The following is a 19,036-nucleotide window of genomic DNA, read 5'->3' on the forward strand; positions in this document are numbered from 1 at the left end:
ATTCTTTAGAAATGTTGGCCCATATTGATAGGATAGCATCTTGCAGTTGATGGAGATTTGTGGGATGCACATCCAGGGCACGAAGCTCCCGTTCCACCACATCCCAAAGATGCTCTATTGGATTGAGATCTGGTGACTGTGGGAGCCATTTTAGTACAGTGAACTCATTGTCATGTTCAAGAAACCAATTTGAAATGATTTGAGCTTTGTGACATGGTGCATTATCCTGCTGGAAGTAGCCATCAGAGGATGGGTACATGGGTACATGGTGATCATGAAGGGATGGACAGGTAGCCCATGGCATTTAAATGATGCCCAATTGGCACTAAGGGGCCTAAAGTGTGCCAAGAAAACATCCCCCACACCATTACACCACCACCAGCCTGCACACTGGTAACAAGGCATGATGGATCCATGTTCTCATTCTGTTTACGCCAAATTCTGACTCTACCATTTGAATGTCTCAGCAGAAATCGAGACTCATCAGACCAGGCAACATTTTTCCAGTCTTCAACTGTCCAATTTTGGTGAGCTTGTGCAAATTGTAGCCTCTTTTTCCTATTTGTAGTGGAGATGAGTGGTACCCGGTGGGGTCTTCTGCTGTTGTAGCCCATCCGCCTCAAGGTTGTGCGTGTTGTGGCTTCACAAATGCTTTGCTGCATACCTCGGTTGTAACGAGTGGTTATTTCAGTCAAAGTTGCTCTTCTATCAGCTTGAATCAGTCGGCCCATTCTCCTCTGACCTCTAGCATCAACAAGGCATTTTCGCCCACAGGACTGCCGCATACTGGATGTTTTTCCCTTTTCACACCATTCTTTGTAAACCCTAGAAATGGTTGTGCGTGAAAATCCCAGTAACTGAGCAGATTGTGAAATACTCAGACCGGCCCGTCTGGCACCAACAACCATGCCACGCTCAAAATTGCTTAAATCACCTTTCTTTCCCATTCTGACATTCAGTTTGGAGTTCAGGAGATTGTCTTGACCAGGACCACACCCCTAAATGCATTGAAGCAACTGCCATGTGATTGGTTGATTAGATAATTGCATTAATGAGAAATTGAACAGGTGTTCCTAATAATCCTTTAGGTGAGTGTATATATATATATATCCATCCATCCATTATCCAACCCGCTGAATCCGAACACAGGGTCACGGGGGTCCGCTGGAGCCAAATTCAGCCAACACAAGGCACAAGGCAGGAACCAATCCTGGGCAGGGTGCCAACCCACCGCAGTGTATATATATATATATATATACGTATATATATGTATATGTAAATATACACACACTATATAGCATTATGTTTTGCACAATAGATACACAATATATATAATTAAAGCAAATAGTAAACAATCAGTAAGTATGTACATATAACTACCAAACTTTTACTGTCAAAATTATTTTTCATGCCAGTCCTTGAAGCAATTTCTGTTTACCTCTAGACACAGAGAAGCATTACATTTTCTACAATTGTCTAGGGGTGGAATGCAATGGGTGTGTGGGGGGGAGGGGGTCACCAAAACCCCTCTATGAGTCCCCCTTCCGGAAATTCCCATTGACCCCCCCACCCCCATATGTGATCACAAAGGCACCAATCTCCCCAAGGGGGACCCTACTTTGCATGTCTCTTCTTGGGTGCTTGCAACCAACACTGCGTAGGGGCACAATGTACCCCTGAGCTTGCCCAGTCTCCTGGCTTCTGTTGCATTTTCCCCACAAGAGTTTAGATTTTTTTGTGTTTGTGTGTGTGTGTGTGTGTGCGTGTTTCTTGCATTTCACATTTGCAGTAAACTAAATACATACATACATTTTCATTCCTTTCAATGCTGGGTCATGGGATTGGAGGCATTTCCTTTCTTATTAGCTCTGGGCACACAGCTGGAAAAGGCCCTAGACGGGACTTCAGAGCTAGTAGCACATACACATTTTGGGGGCACAATAATTAGTACTTGATGACATTCAGCTCCAGGCACATGGGTGGATTCAAAACCCAGACAGGAGAGCTGAATGGAGTTGTGTGTTTTTCTCTGAGTGTGCCATTTCGTTTCCCTCATCTGTGTTAGGTTCATCAGCGTCTCCAAACTGTACAAACTTTCTCCCCACCAAGGGATCATCCTTTGTGACCAGTGCTGCCAGGCCTGTTTCCAGCTCCAGTGACCTCAAACTGGATTAAAAGGTTTGTAAAATGAAGGAAAAGATTAGCAGTGAAAGTTACTTTCATTATGGACAAAAGGTACTATCATCTGAAGTGTTTTTCTTGTCACCCACCACCCCCCAGAGAAGGGCCTAGACCAGCTGTTTAGTACATTTTGGTAAATGACCTGGCCTTTATGGCCCAACCTCAATATGTTGAATATCTTATATTTATTTTCTCAACTCTAAAGACTAAACTCTAAAGATCCATGGGTGAAGTGGTGGCTCTGAGGTAGGGATCTGCAATGGTAATCGGAAGGTTGTGGTTCAAATCCCATAAAAAAGTGCTCCAAGTGACTCTACTTCATTGGGCCCTTGAGCAAGGCCCTTCACCTGCAATTGCTCCGTCCTGGGTATAATGTTCATCTGCATCCAGCCCTGCAAGTGGGCCCTCCAACCTGCAGGGAAAACCTAGGGTTTGTGGCAGAATTGGCACTCCAGCCACCATAAAAAAGCTCACACTGTTACATTCCATCTGAACGAGTGTGATGCTGAGGTGTCACTTGTTGCACGGCTGCACTCGGGGTCTAATCTGGGATCGTGAATTGATTTGTCATGTGGTGGGTGCGGCAATGTGTTGTATCAGTGAATGCTCCTAACTTCTCTCTTCTCTCTCTAAAGAACTGTATACTATGAGTGTGTACTATGGAACTAATATATGTTGCTGCCACTCAAATGATCCATGTTTCATGAATGTCACAGGAATGGCTGTGGAAACTACCTGCTATTTGTCCCTGAAGAGAAAAGGAGAAATGATCACGGAAAATATAGTTTGATGATCTTCTACTTCCTTCTTGTTGACTTCCAAAATTTGACTGCTTGTCATTGTTTCCTTTGTATTACTATCCACCATGGAAAGTATTTGCACCAGCCACATAAAGAAAGATATCTCTAGTTCTATTCTTTTATCATTTTTGCATTCAATATCCTTGTCCAGGCCACAAATAACAGTGAAATATTACAGTACACTTGCACTCAGAAACAGAGACTGGTGAAACTACTGCCCACAACCAGAGAACACATTAAAAATTTCAATGAATGAAATGTGTGCTCTCTTTCTTCAATCTCATACTATACATTGATCTACTCTCCATGTACAGCTTAAGAGAACTGCAAAATAACAGTGAATATTTAGAAAGAAATTAAGCACTAATGGAGAAGTGAATGAAATTAACTAATTGGATGCAGCATTCCACTTATTACAAAAAAAGTGAGAATAATTTGTGTGGTACTTGTAGAAAAAAGTCTTAAAGATCCCACCAGTTCTACTGGAGTTCATGTATATATGGATTATATGCCCAAAGGTAATGAATGATTACAACCCATTTTCCTCAGGGAAAGAAACAACCACTACATGTTCTGCTGTTATTAGAGGAGTTTTGTTTTTGTTATTTTCTTTGTCAAAAGTGGTTATGTTTCTACTGTGATGAGGATGTGAAGCACAGAGAGCAGTCAGCGCTGTATTGAAATGGCTAAGGTACTCAGCTTTTAGGCACAAGAATTCCAGCTCAGTCCTTATCTTCGGCTCACTGTGTGGCCCAGAGTGAGCTGCTTGTAACCTGCTTGTACTCCAAGTATGAAGGGTATATGGGAAAATTATTTTTCACTTGAAAATACTCATGTCATTCTAAGAATAACTAGCTAAATGTATTCTACTTTAGAGAGCATCCATATGAAAGACAATGTGCTAGCATGAAGGACTCTTCCTGAAAAACCTGCATATGTGCCAGACTACTGCAGTTAGTTCTCTTTTTGTTTTCCACTGCTTTAAGACTTCAGGAAACGTAAAGCATAAAATATGTAAAAAAAACACCATATAATAAAGGCTTGTCAAAGACCGATTCTTAATATCCAAACTGTAATGTGGAGCATACTTTTCAAGTCCCTTCCCCTCTTTGTTGAACCCTATAGTTGATGTTGTGGGGTTTGGATGGAAATCTTGACACTCAGCTGTGTGGCGAGATGAGCAAAAGCATAAGAATAAAGCGACAATGCCAAACATACTATGGCCAGTCTGAGCCGAATGGGTGTGATGTTGATGGATTAGGTCAGGGGTCCTCAATCACGGTCCTGGAGAGCCGCAGTGGCTGCAGGTTTTTGCTCCAACCCAGTTGCTTAATAAAAAGCACTTATTGCTAAAGTAACACTTCTGCTTCACTTTAGTGATTTTGAGCCCTTATTGCTTAATTTTGTCTTAAACAGCTATTTTAATTGCTCCTTATTATCAATAACATGCAAATGACAAGAGAGAGCAGCATTTCTCCATTTAGCTTATTTACATTTACACCTGTGTGTATTTATCTGCACTATTGGGTTTAATTAAATACTTGGAAGAAAAATGAAGAGAAAAAAGTGAAGGACTCGTCCATTTTAGCCTTCAAATCATTTGCATGATAGAAAGGGAAAGAAAATCTAGGATATGAGAATGACCTGACCTAGCAGAGTTAATTTAATTTCATAGCTTGTTAGTGCTTTATTGGCAAGAATTGCTTTCTAATTAAGCAACCAGGTCAGAACAAAAACCTGCAGCCACTGCGGCTCTCCAGGACTGGGATTGAGGACCCCTGGATTAGGGCATGGATGTCGAACTCCAGGCCTGGAGGACCATAGTGGCTGCAGGTTTTCTTTCTCAATCAATCAATCAATCAATCAATCAATCAATCAATCAACATTTATTTATATAGCACATATTCATACAAAAAAAATGTAGCTCAAAGTGCTTTACAAAATGAATAGAGAAATAGAAGACACAATAAAAGATAAACATAAGTCAACATTAATTAACATAGAATAAGAGTAAGGTCCGATGGCCAGGGTGGACAGAAAAACAAAAAACTCCAAAGGCTGGAGAAAAAAATAAAATCTGTAGGGGTTCCAGACCAATAGACCGCCCAGTCCCCTCTGGGCATTCTACCTAACATAAATCATCATATTTTCATGGAAGGACCTGATGATGATGGTCACGTAGACTTCTGGCTTTCAGTCCATCAATGTTGGTGTATCATGATGCTTTGAGTAGGTGGTGGTGGCGCAGGCCTCCACCACAAAGAAACCGGAAAAAGAAACAGAAGAGAGAGTAGGGGTCAGTACGGATTTTAGAGCCACCATGAATAGTTATTATGAATAATTGAACATACAGAGTATCAGGATTATGTTAAAGTGAAGTTATAGAAAGGCCATGTTAAAGTAATGTGTTTTCAGCAGTGTTTTAAAGTGCTCTACTGTATCAGCCTGGCGAATTCCTATTGGCAGGCTATTCCAGATTTTAGGTGCATAGCAGCAGAAGGCCGCCTCACCACTTCTTTTAAATTTAGCTTTTGGAATTATAAGGAGACACTCATTTGAAGATCTAAGGTTACGATTTGGAATATAACGTGTCAGACATTCCGATATATACGATGAGGTGAGATTATTTAAGATTATTTAAGGCTTTATAAACCATAAGCAGTATTTTAAAGTCAATCCTGAATGACACAGGCAACCAGTGTAGTGACATCAAAACTGGAGAAATGTGTTCGGATTTTCTTTTCCCAGTTAGGATTCTAGCAGCTGCATTCTGCACTCGTTGCAAATGATTTATGTCTTTTGGGTAGTCCTGAGAGGAGTGCGTTACAGTAATCTAGTCTACTGAAAACAAAAGCGTGAATTAATTTCTCAGCATCTTTCAATGATATAAGAGGTCTAACTTTAGCTATGTTTCTTAAATGAAAAAATGCTGTCCTAGTGGTCTGATGAATATGCGATTTAAAATTCAGATTACAGTCAACGGTTACCCCTAAATTTTTTACTTCCGTCTTAACTACTAATCCTAGTGCATTAAGTTTATTTCTGATAACCTCGCTGAATCCATTATTGCCAATTACCAAAATTTCAGTTTTCTCTTTATTTAGTTTGAGAAAATTACTATTCATCCATTCAGAAATACCAGTAAGACATTGTGTTAGTGTATCGAAAGAGTCGGAGTCATCAGGTGCTATAGATAAGTACAGCTGTGTGTCATCAGCATAGCTGTGGTAGCTCACGTTGTGCCCTGAGATAATCTGACCTAACCGAAGCATGTAGATTGAGAACAGCAGCGGACACAGGATAGAGCCTTGTGGAACACCATATCGGATATCATGTGTCTTTGAGATTTGATTACCACAACTCACAAAGAATTTTCTCCCTGCCAGGTAGGAGTCAAACCAATTTAAGACCCTGCCAGAGAGGCCCACCCATTGACTAAGGCGATTTCTAAGAATGTTGTGATCAATGGTGTCAAATGCAGCACTCAGATCTGATCCTTTCCCTAATCAGTGACCAGTTTTCACTGCTAATTAATTCCTTTGCCCTTCATTTTAATTGCCCTGTTTTAAGGATTCACTCCTCTGAATTGATTCTTTTCTTCATTAAATGGCAGCCAAACAGAAATGAGACGTGAAACGAGCCAACAGATGACCAGCTAAACTGGGGTTTCAAACTCCAACCAATTTCACTCCAACCAATTTTTTAATGAGAAACCAATTCTTGCTGTTAATTAAACCCGTTACTTAATTCCATGGCATGCAGCTTTTCTCATTTCTCAAACTGTTGATTTTCTGTTTCAGATTATTGACCTGAGAGATCAACCTTACCGAAATCCTCACCTTTCTTGATGTTCAGATAATGTGGTTAGCTGGTCACCTATTTGCTCATTTTGTGTCTCATTATAGTTTGGCTGCTAATTAAAGAAATAGAAGGAACTAAGGGGTCTGAGTCGAGTTAATTAAAAATAAGGCAAAAAAAGTTAACTAGTAGCAAAAACAGGTCTCTAATTAAGAAGGTGATTAGAATTAAAACCTGTAGCCATTGTGGCCCTCCAGGACCAGAATTCGACACCCCTGGATTAGGGGAAGACAGAAGAAGATCACGCTCTCTCTGTTCTGTAAAGGACTAGGCAACAATAAATGGAAAAAGACACACTTGCGATTGCTTTTATTAATATAATAAATGGAAGATTAATTCATTATTTTAGCAGTCACTTCCACCATGCGGCCACATGTGCATTCTACTGTAAAGTTATGTTCTCACTTGAGAATTAAATTAGAGGGGTAAATGTTAATTATATTAGAATGGGAATAAGAATATACCTACATTTAGACTTGCAATGTTCATTTCCCTATTAAATTGTAATGTGTTAGAAAATAGTATTAATAAAGTTAAGAATTCCAGATCTGGGAGGATATGTGAGAGGAAGCAAGGTTGTTACAGGCCCCATCATGTGCAAGCAGCTACAGAGGATACAGTTTTATTTATTTTGAAACAAAAATTTGCTTCCATCCAGTTCTTTTTGTTCCTTAAAAGGATTCCATCCATCTTAGAAAAGAGACCTTGTTACACTACTCTTTTCACCCAGTTCCTCGTCGGAGGATACGTTTAATGAAGCACAATCTCATTCTGCATTTCTCTGCCAAACATTCGGCCAGTACTATTAATCTGTCGTGCGAGGTACATCTAATAGAGCCTGATAGTTTACAGACTCAGCAAGTGCTGTGAAAAAGGCTGTCATGTCCTTAGAAATCAGTCAATTTCTGTATTTTCATGAAGAAATCCAGCCTCATCAAAGTAAAAGAAGACTTTAATAAAAAAACTTGCACATGTTCACGTAATTTTAAAGGACATGCGGAGTGTACGTGGATATGTAAGAATATGCTTTTGGGAAATTTTATTTTCTTATCAAAAAAGGGGATGGGGCGGGTAAGAAAATCACTGTGCACATATTAAACCAACTCGAAGTCACTGTCTGTTCAAACGGTTGATAAAGATTGAATTACATTCATACCGGCAAAAAAAAAAAAACAAACAGATAAAGTTCGAGAAATCATAGGCATTAATTTAACAGCTTCTCAATTAGCCTATTCGTTCGTGTGACTCGAGCTCGGCAGTTTTAAAGTGATTTCAAAACGCGATTTCCTAAAAGCCCGCGTATACGTTTTCTCTGCTGTGTTCAAACAGGTCGTCGTCGCTTTTATATAGAGTTAGAGCGCAGTCGCTTCGATCAACAGTTGTTGTAACTTGTAACTGTGAATATGTCAGGAAGAGGCAAAGGTGGAAAGGGTCTCGGTAAGGGTGGCGCAAAGCGTCATCGTAAAGTGTTGCGCGATAACATCCAAGGAATTACCAAGCCAGCTATTCGTCGCCTGGCTCGTAGAGGTGGTGTGAAGCGAATTTCTGGTCTGATCTATGAAGAAACTCGTGGGGTTCTTAAAGTGTTTCTTGAAAACGTTATCCGTGACGCGGTCACCTACACCGAGCATGCCAAGAGAAAGACTGTGACGGCTATGGATGTGGTATACGCTTTGAAGAGACAGGGTCGCACTCTGTATGGCTTCGGAGGTTAACTGACTGGATTTACGTTTTGAGACCGAATACCCAAAGGCTCTTTTCAGAGCCACCCACATATTCCACATGGAGAGCTTTCTTTGTGATCCATCATATGCTGGTTTGATCGGAACGTGTTCGTTAGCGCGGATTTTCTTCTTCCAAATCTTTCGAGCAGTGCATGTTTCGAGTGTTAAGGACACATTCGAGCAGTTTAGGTAAATGGTGTATAGCAGCTTAGTTTCCTATTTAGTTTATAATGGGCTTAAGTATACTGGCAACGTCTAGTTTCAGTGGTTTGGAGTTGAAGCAATAATATGCGTTCTATCCGTAAGGTAGAGTTAATTCCAGTCCTGGAAGTTCCATAATTAGTCCTTATTGACCTATGGTTAAGCACATACGAGTAGCATGTAACTGAACACGTTTCAAGATGTGCACCAGTCTCCCCAATAGTGCCTGGAAATCCTTATTCCCGCCACTTGTGTTATCTGCAAATCCGTGGGCGCAGATGTAGTGCAAGCCAAGACCCACGTATGCTAGAACTACCGTAGAAATCGTTATTTCAGGTTAATGGAGCTCTCTTTCGGATTGCGTATGTGGCTCTGAAAAGAGCCGTTGGTTTCAAGCAGGAGTTTTGTAGTCTACTTGGAGCTGGTATACTTGGTGACTGCCTTGGTGCCTTCCGACACGGCGTGCTTTGCAAGCTCTCCTGGCAGCAGTAGCCTCACAGCAGTCTGGATCTCCCGGGAAGAAATGGTGGAGCGCTTGTTGTAATGCGCAAGGCGAGAAGCCTCTCCGGCGATACGCTCAAAGATATCATTCACAAAGGAATTCATGATTCCCATCGCCTTGGAGGAGATACCCGTATCGGGGTGAACTTGCTTCAGTACCTTGTACACGTAGATAGAATAGCTTTCTTTCCTGGTCTTTCTGCGTTTCTTCCCACCCTTGGCTTGGCTCTTAGAAACAGCTTTCTTTGAGCCCTTCTTGGCTGCAGGAGCGCCTTTTGGTTCAGGCATAGTTACTGCTTATAATGACAAAACACTAAATGTAGAAATTTACCGGTTTTCTGCTTTTAAAGCCGCTCATGCAAATAACCTTCGCCGCGCCGTGAGGCGTAGCCACCAATGAAGAGCGAGTAGACGTTTCCCTCCTTTCAGGCACGACCGTTGCGTTTTGAATGTGATAACATTCGCGCATGCTCTTTTGCGCTAGGCTGTCTGTTTTCAAAAGTGCATCCCAAGGTGTTTTTTTTTTCCTAACACCACACAATCATTATTTCAAAGAAGTTTAGAATAATAATATTTGTGGCGGATAATATGCATGTTATCAGATCATCAAATGAGACGAAACAAAGTAACTTCCATATCATCGTGAGAGTTTAAATTCGCAGGAACGATGGGGGATTGCTCGGTAGGTAATCAGTACGTCAAAGCGATTATGCTGTGTGAGACTCAAGGACTGTGTTTCTGATACGAAGGTGAGCAATTAAGCCACCTGTGCCTCATGCCCTGTAAAACTGAGCATCACTCAACTCAATTTTACTTTTATCCCATAATGGGAAATTCATGAGGGTTGTGCATCCACCCTAATAAAAGGATAAAGTTTGTCTTTCTGGTTGTTATGTCTCTGTCATTTCAGCAGATTGTGCAACGCTAACATTTGTAATTATAAAATACATTGCATTTGTCATTCCAACAGATTTACATACATGTTTGTGATGCACCTATCGCCAAACTGAACAACACTGTAAGTAGTGTTACAGTCATTATCAATTACCTTCGCTAGCCAAACAATAAACATAACATACACGTAACGTTCCATTAACTTTTCAACCTTTTTGGAAAAACGTTTTGCAAACTGCACGCTTTTTATAATCATAATACCAATAATACTAATAGGTCATAGTAATAGTAATAACAACGAAAATACCATACTGCTTCCTGCCATCTTTCAATTTGCTTTGTACTTGCCTACAAATGGTCACATCACTTCCGTCCTGAAACTGCTGGCCTAGACCTGTGGTGACGTATGGTGCTGTGGCTCTGCAGGTGGATGATATTAGGTGGAACTGCAGTCCACAATACCTATTATGTCAGTCACATAACACCCACATCATCACGAAACACCTTTACTTATCTGAGTCTGATGACCCTCCCACAACCCAAATATTAACCGTAATGTATCTCGGTCTACTGCATATCTTCTCTAACAAAATGTGAGGTGACAACCCACTCAATAGGATGGAACTCTGGAGGTATGCAGCTTGACTCTGTTGGAGCATTGGCATTGTAGTGGGGGGTTGGGGGTGCGAGTAATGATTACCCAGAGGCCTACTGGGTAGGGGGGCCATGAATGAAGCCTAGAATGAAAAATTCGTTTTTTCAAGATGAAGGGGTCCACAGAGACTGCTTATGCATAGGGCCCAGAGCTCTGTGTTACACCCCTGGTTGGAGTCAACAGACACTTAGTTGGCATTATGTGAAGTTGTGGATGTTACATGACTGGTGTCATTGATATTGTGGGCTGCAGCTACACTCATTTGACACTTGATGGGGCTCAAGCCCATTGCTGGATGGACTAATTCTAAAATGATTTAGAGTCACCAAACAATATTAATGTATGCTAAAGCCCACCAATGCAGCAGAAGGCACAGGGCAGCAGCCTGGATAGACCACCTGTCCATTGGAGGGTACACATGTGCACACCCACATTCACTCCCAACAGAGGCCCGCTTTTGGGGTGCCAGTCCAGCTAATATGCAGGTGTTTGGGGGTGTAGGAGGAAAAGTGAAGTACGTGAAGAAAATCCATACAACGCTTAGTCTGAGATTTAAGAAACTAGTTCAAATTTTAGTGCTACGAATGTGCCCTACGTTTTGTAAATAAAAATACTGGTGAGCAGAAAAGTTATGCGAGTTGCTGACCATTCGTCAGAGGGAGCAGCTTTTAAGGTTTGATGGTTAAAGGTGAGGCCACTAACCTCACCCACTGCAAAGAAGGATATTTTTCATTGTTGCTGCTATTAAAAAATCTAGAAAATAATACTTACTTTAACTACTGCTTACTCTAAATGTACATATAGCTATCTTACAGAGATGGATTATCCATTAAGTAAGAATTTGGGAATATCCAAATCCCGCAGGCTGCTAACCTGCTCTTTACAGACTTAACCTCCCGCCAGCCCAGCCAAAGTAAAAAAAGGCGGCCGCGCGCATAAAGGAACGTCGGCGGCGTCCGTTTCCATGGTTACTACGCGCCGCACTCTTGCGAACAGGAAGTGTCGCCCACTCAGCAGCGCAGGACGCGCAAAAAAGGACTCACAAAATGGGTAAAGTGTAACGTTTAGCAACAAAAATCACTCGGTTTGTTAATGCACTAGCGGGGTATGCGACGTACCATTTAGCCGACAGCAGAGTTCGTTCGGGCGTTTGCACCGACCACGTACACGCTGGTCGTGACTCGCACCTGCCCGTCTTGTCTTTGGGATTTTTTTTTCAAGCCAGTAGAACTGCAAGAAGGGTCGACAGGGGTGCTACACGTCGAATTGAAATAGCATTTGAAAAGTTTTGTAAGCAGATTGTTTATACAGCGACACGAAGTATTTCAAAGCGCGTTGTCGCTGCTTGTGGCTTTCCTTTCAGCATTTAAAACTTCATTTGTTAAACGCGATGTTCAGGTTAAATGGGGGGTTGCAAACGCAGATCGTTTCAGCCACTTCCTTAACTATTACTCCAATTAATGAAGTGTACTAATGTGCCTTACCTTTAACAGATTTGTCTTTTAGAGATTCATAACTATTAATTATTTCTTGTTTTTACAAACGATAATGAGATGTTACCCCAGTCCAACAGAGCAGTTAACTCAGTGGACTCTTAACTTCGTTCCTGGTGGCCCACCATTTTAGTTCCAAATAATGTTTTGATTACAATACTATTTTTGCTGTTATTAAAACATACAATTTCATTTGACAGCTTATTAGAGCCAGACATTTCCAGCAGTATTAGTTTTCTTATTCTCTGTGAACACCTTTGGAATGTCTTGTGGACCAAAGCAGATGAACATTTCTCAGACCTTCACTTTGTTTTCTTTACAAGTATTATTTGAAACAGATATTTTATAATGCAGCGGTTCTCAAGTTTCAACCAGGCCCCGCACCCCTCCTCTGTGTGGCTGCAGGTTTTTGTCCAAACCCATCTCTGCTCTTTATTTAAATCCTATCTTAAGTAAACAAGCTATTGTTTCACGGTTTCTATATTCTTTGCATCCATCCCGACATGGAAAAACTGATCATGCTATATTTTTTACTGAATGAAGCAGGGATTTATGTGTGTTTGATGGGTAAGAATACATTGTTTTTCTTTTCTTTTCAATATTTTTTAATGTCCTGGTTATTTGGACAATTATTTATTAACTAGCTACAGTACCTGTCAAGGACAGGAAATTAAGTAATCTTAAATATTTGTTATCTTCCAGTGTTGTTGTGAGGTGTCACCCATTGCACGGCTTCACTTGGATCCCAATCACTGTGGTTTGTCATGTGATGAGTGCGGTGACACACTGTAATCGGCGTATGCTCTCAACCTCCTCCTCTTATGCTACATGTACCTCCAGAACCTTTCCTCAGTATTCATGTGTGTCTGAATGTCTTGGTAGTCCATCCCTCGAGTGTATTCCTGTAAAGCCTACTTATTTTTGAAATGTCTTGCTCACCTCCTGCCCAGTTCTATACTACCCATCTTTGAAGGCGACTCTCTGCGTGTTTCCTACTTCTTTATTCAGCTTCGTGCGTTTCAGTCTCCGAGGGAATGGATACAAACACCTTAGTGTTTTATTATATACCAGTAACGGCACACTGTACAAATTACACTTGACTTGAGCATTCATTATTTGCCTCCTCTTTCTCCGTACGTTTAGCATTTGTTTGCTCAGAGGTTGATGCGCTTGCTGCTTCCTGAGCAGCTCTTCTTTTCTCCACCATAGCGACTGCTTCTCTTCTTCCGGCGGCATCTTTTCGCATCAAAACAGATTAAGTCAGTGTTTGTGTTGCAATTATTTAGTATGTTTTCTTTAATTTTTCACTTAAGCTGGCAATTAAGTCTTCAATCTGCCTCAAGAGTGATTTGAGATATGAAGAGGTAGGGGAAGTGACGGCGAAGCTGGTAAGGATGAGAACGGCGCCTGTATGCATTTGCCGCACAGCTGCATTGCTGCGCACTGCCAAGAGTTGATTCTGCCATAAAATAAAATAAAAAGAGGAATAACCTTGGAGGTCAAATGTCACACCGAAAGCAGATAGTAGACATCACGTAGTGTACCAAATTTCAGGTCAATTGGTCAAACGGTTTGCGAGCTACAGGTGATTTAAAATACATGACAGACAAATGGACAGCCACGGTAGCGTGTATATATATATATATATATATATATATATATATATATATATATATATATATATATAATAAGATTTGATAAGCACATAAATAGGTAACAATAAACTAGCTGATCCTTTCAGAAACATTTTCTGCTCTACTGAACATTAATTGTCTATATTTGGATACAGTTAAGAAACAAAATCCACAGAAAAAGTGGATTTAAAAAATAATTAGCATTAAAAGGTACAGGGAAAAATATATAAAAATATAAAATATGTCCTACTTGCCTGTAAGTGTAAATATGACACTACTGGACTTTTCTAAATGTAAAATACAAGGAAAAGAGGGGTCAGCTAATTAAACAATGAGATCAGTGAGAGGTAACAGTGACTGACTGATTGAGAAACTGGTTGGAATAAAAGCCTGCAGCCACTGGGAGCCCTGAGGACTCAACATGGAGAAGAATGGGTGTAATGGCCAAAAAGGTGCCACGTGGAATCTGGTTAGGCTGTCACCTGTGGGCTGCCTTTGCCTCTCAGTACTGTTTGGTTGCTGGTCAAGGAAAAGCTGGACCGCGAAGGCTTCTGAATCCTAAAAAGGAAATCAATCAAAATTAGCGGTCATGCTACATTACTTGACTTTTCCAGTGAATTTCAATTGTAGCTGTCATTTCACGTAATTTTAACGAGTTAGAGGTAGTTGGTGGCACACTCATGTAATGTGACATGCCCAGTGACTCACGCCAACTAGTCCATGATTCGCTTTAACAAAATCAAACGGGTAATTATAGCGCACTCTGTGTGTATGAGAGCTGACGAGCAATGAATGCTCATCCAAAGGTATAATGCATATAATGCAGCAATGAGTAATGTGAGTGTTTTTGGACCTTACAAACGGAAGACAAGCTCGTTTGTCTGATGTCTTGTGATTTACGCACCACGGCTGGATGGAAAAAAAGAAAACGGGTCAACCTTTGCAGCTGAACTTGCCTTCTCTGTTATCCCTCCATACAGCACCAGCCCCATCTGGCAGCCCGGCTATTGGCTGTCAGAAAAAGGAGCGAACACGACTGTGCTTGAAGTTCAGAAAATAACATTAAATGTGATGTACTGAGTGATTTCCAGTCGTGTAAATATGACGTGGCCCAGCAATGAGATTAGCAACAGCTATTGGCATGTGTGACATACCTGACGACTAGAAGTTGTGTAATGTGACATTGACTTACTCACTTATCTTTACTTTTGGCAGCAGTTAATTAAGAAAATGGCTGTTATGAAAATCATTAGATACTGTGGCCCTCCAGGATCTTATTCTGATACCCCTGAAATAAAATGGGCAAACTTTTTCCTGCTTATTTCTGAATACAATTGGTAGTTGTGCTTGGAAGCTGCCACTGGATTATGTGATAACAGACTTAAAAATGAACCTTTTGCCTTTTTATCCAAATATTACATCTGTATAATTTAATTTTCCAGAATAAAATAGTCACACAAGTATTGATTTTATAACCTAGATATGCTGTAATGGTAAATGGCAGACTTTGTAAGTCTGCTTCGTTACTAATTATTAGCATATCTGATTTAAAAGGAAATATGAAAAATAAACAAATAATAGTTTTACTAATCTTAGACCAAGTCACACCAAATCAGACTAGTGAATGCATGCTGTTGTACAGAATTTAAAAGAATAATCTACCCAAAAATACATTACATACATTGGTAACCCCATGCAATTTGTAGTAGATGCCAGGAATTATTCTCATACTTTCATGGACAATGGAGAGGAAGAACAGTTTATGACATAATATAAGCCAATAGTGACCAAAGCTGTACAATGACAAACAATGTGAAAAACATTTCTGAAAAAAAAAAATCTCCCATTACTCATGTGGCATAATCCATATGTCAGTTATCCAGTTGTATGCTCAGAAGGTTGCAAAACGCATGATTTTTAGCTAAAATATTGTTAAATAGATTTTTCTGGAAAAATCAGTGCACATCATAAACAGGAAGCCTTATGGAAGTCACTTTTTGAACTGAAGACGGGACTCTTATTCAGCAAATGAGTGAGAGAGGCGGGTCTTCAGTTCAAGAAGTCATTCCCATGAGGCTTTAGTTTCCAGTTTATGATGTGCACTCTTTCTTCTGACAGCAGCACCCTTTTTCCATGGATGTTTTTCATACTGTTTGTCATTGTACAGCATCGGTTGCCATTATGTTCCATTATATCATACTTTTTTTTTTTCTTTTCATTCATTTACACTACAAACATTTTTAGTATTTCTTTAACACAGTTATCTTTTCTACTCTTGGCCAGCAATCAATGTATTGCTAGTTTTATTTTTCATAGTTTCGCTGACTCTACACATGTGTGTTACGTGTCATTAATAATAAGTGAAGTCATTTTTAAAGTTAAACAAACCAGGCTAGAAAATGTACTGATCAATGTATCTTTCTGTATTTAGTAATTAAGAAAGAAACCTTACAGGTAAATGCAAATATGAAAGTATATGACAGAATTTTACTGATGCGTCATTTAGGGTTGGCCTCTTCCTTTCTTCTGCTGAAATCCGGATAAGTCTTTGGCTTCTCAAATTCCTCCATCTGACAAATGGCTCAGAAAATGGAGGATGGATTTTGTTAATAAAGAAGTAATTGTCATGTAGATAAATCTAAAATGGTCATTAGCATTAGATTAATGTTGGTAATAAACTATAAAGTCAAAGCGAACTTTATTGTCATCTCGCCCATATAGAAGTATACAGACAGACAAAATTGCGAAATTCAGGGTCCACAGTGTAACAACATGAAGTGCAAATAAAAAATTAGAATTAAAAAAAAAATGGTGGCGGAATGGTGGCGCAGTGGGTAGCACTGCTGCCTCGCAGTTAGGAGACCCGGGTTCGCTTCCCGGGTCCTCCCTGTGTGGAGTTTGCCAGTTCTCGTGGGGTTCCCCCGGGTACTCCGGTTTCCTCCTACAGTCCAAAGACATGCAAGTTAGGTACATTGGCCATTCTAAATTGTCCCTAGTTTGTGTGTGCATACCCTGCGGTGGGCTGGTACCCTGTCCGGAATTTGTTTCCTGCCTTGTGCCCTGTGTTGTCTGGAATTGGCTCCTGTGACCCTGTAGTTAGGATATAACAGGTTGGATAATGGATGGATGGATTAGAAATTAAAATTTAAAATTAAAACACAAACAAAGTAAGACATTGTGCAAAGACAAGACAAAGAAGTGGCAGCAATATTGACGTGTAGTAAGCAATATGAACATTGATGCAATGTATGGTATTATGCAATCTAGATACATAAATATAGTGAATAAATATGTAATATAATACATAAATAATAGATATAGAAAATACAGTGTATGATAATAGTTGTTTAAGACGTGTAAACGATGACATGTCAGAATGTTTCATAGCAGAAGAATATCAAGGAATGGCAAAGTGCAGTGTGCAAAATTCTGAAAGGTCAGCATGAGGTTTTCAGTTCTTCTCTACATGCACACTCGTCTTTACAGGAAAGTGGCCTGCATGTATAAAAGTTCTGTTTTTAGAGGTGGTTGAGGCCGTGTGGAAGGTCCCAGGGGGCAGCCTGGTGTTAAGGAGTCTGACAGCTTGGGGGTAAAAACTCTCCTGCAGCCTGGCAGATCTGGCTCTGATGCTGCAGTATCTTCTCTTGGATGGCAGAATCGTGAAAAGTCCATGTGAGGGGTGTAAGGGGTCCTGCACAATGCTGCAGACACTGCGTTTGTAAAATATGTCCAGTAGTGAAGGGAGCAGCACCCCAGTAATGTTCTCTGCTGTCTTCACTATCCATTTCATGCACTTGCGGTCAGATATGTTGCAGTTGCCATACCAGACAGTGATGCAAAAAATACAAACAAAATTTCTACATATTCAAACATTTGAGAATCAGTTGCATGATTCCTTTTACTGCTGTCCTTTTGAAAACCCGCTGTGAAATGTACACGTGATGACTTGGTTAAAGATATTTCACATGGTGTGAAACTGCTGCAATTTTAATTGTGTGTTGTCTTTGTGGATTCATTTTTAGCTTTAATGCGTAGCCCAGTGGATACCTCTGGGACATCAGTGACTGACATGCAGGAGAACGCCTTGCAGGACACCCTACAGTCGGAAATCAGAGAGAGCCAACTTGTGCAGTCGGGAATCTCTACTGTAGCTGTAGCAACAGGTGACAATTTACTGTATAAAATATGGATAAAAGATTCAGTTTTAAGAGAAACAAACTGCATTACAAATACTAAATGAGAATTTCTTCACGATTTGTCTGAAATTATACTGGCAGTATTGATTATTTAGATGTTAATAATTATTTTTTTCTTCTGAGCAGGAACATATTTTATTTTAAAGAAATTATCAGAATAATTTGGTTTATAATAAAATTCAATAAGCCTATCAGACTGTCAGGAATTCAGTTCACACGGAATGCTCAGTATGTAGAAATTTGAATGTGTATGCATCTGTTCATCATTATTACAGTTAAAAATGTGACGCTTGTTATTTACAGCATCTTGTACTGTGTAATTTGTTTAAAATGTGATCTACAAAATTACATCTTCAAAAGAAAGATCCTCCTTTTTTGATAAAATTGAGAATGTAAATCATACAATCATTGTGTAACCTTGAAGCGGTCACTTAAGATGCCATTGGTCCTCTTGTATTAATAAAGTTTAAAAATGCCTTTGGATAAAAGTTTTAGTTAAGTAAATGTTTGCTGTAAACATAACAGCAGTGATAGCCAGAATATATTTCTTGGTCTAATCAACAATGAAACTTGCAAGCATTTGAATCTGTGGAGCAACCTGTCATGAATTTTTATAAGCCATATTTTGCAGTTTCAACATGTATGGCATATTTGTTTTTCTCGCTGCTAGCTATTTTTAACTTTTGATGTCTGATCACTGCCATTTTTTTTTTTTACCGCTATTGATGCCATTTTGTGATGCCTTTGTAGTTGTGGCCATACTCTATATGTCACCAACGTTGTTTGCCACTATGTGATCATGTGTCAACATGGTGTCATCCCATGACTATTTACGATGGCAGTGTGGGATTCCAGGCCACTTTGTAACGGCCGACCCCTTACACTTCCAAGACCTGTGG

General features: G+C 40.1%; 3 protein-coding genes across 4 annotated transcripts in view; 2 read left to right on the forward strand and 1 right to left on the reverse strand.

The window, feature by feature from the left end:
- The first annotated feature begins 8,242 nt into the window (after window positions 1–8,242).
- LOC120538320 (histone H4) lies at window positions 8,243–8,554 on the forward strand. The gene has a single exon (XM_039767782.1). The coding sequence runs from the start codon at window positions 8,243–8,245 to the stop codon at window positions 8,552–8,554; it is 312 nt and encodes a 103-aa protein (XP_039623716.1).
- A 575-nt stretch (window positions 8,555–9,129) lies between these two features.
- Window positions 9,130–9,596, reverse strand: LOC120536324 (histone H2B 8-like). Its single transcript, XM_039764649.1, has one exon. It carries the CDS (start codon window positions 9,551–9,553, stop codon window positions 9,176–9,178), a length of 378 nt encoding a protein of 125 aa, XP_039620583.1. The 5' UTR covers window positions 9,554–9,596; the 3' UTR covers window positions 9,130–9,175.
- Window positions 9,597–11,801: 2,205 nt separating this feature from the next.
- Window positions 11,802–19,036, forward strand: part of axdnd1 (axonemal dynein light chain domain containing 1) — an 82,889-nt gene continuing 75,654 nt past the window's right edge. For both annotated transcript variants that reach the window (XM_039767804.1, XM_039767803.1), the window contains exons 1-2: window positions 11,802–11,864; window positions 17,964–18,104. In XM_039767804.1, coding sequence (XP_039623738.1) covers window positions 11,861–11,864; window positions 17,964–18,104 — 145 coding nt within the window. In that variant the 5' untranslated portion in view covers window positions 11,802–11,860. The remainder of the gene's footprint in view (window positions 11,865–17,963; window positions 18,105–19,036) is intronic.

This window comes from Polypterus senegalus, chromosome 10 (assembly GCF_016835505.1).
Source record: "Polypterus senegalus isolate Bchr_013 chromosome 10, ASM1683550v1, whole genome shotgun sequence".
NCBI classification, from domain to species: Eukaryota; Metazoa; Chordata; class Cladistia; order Polypteriformes; family Polypteridae; genus Polypterus; species Polypterus senegalus.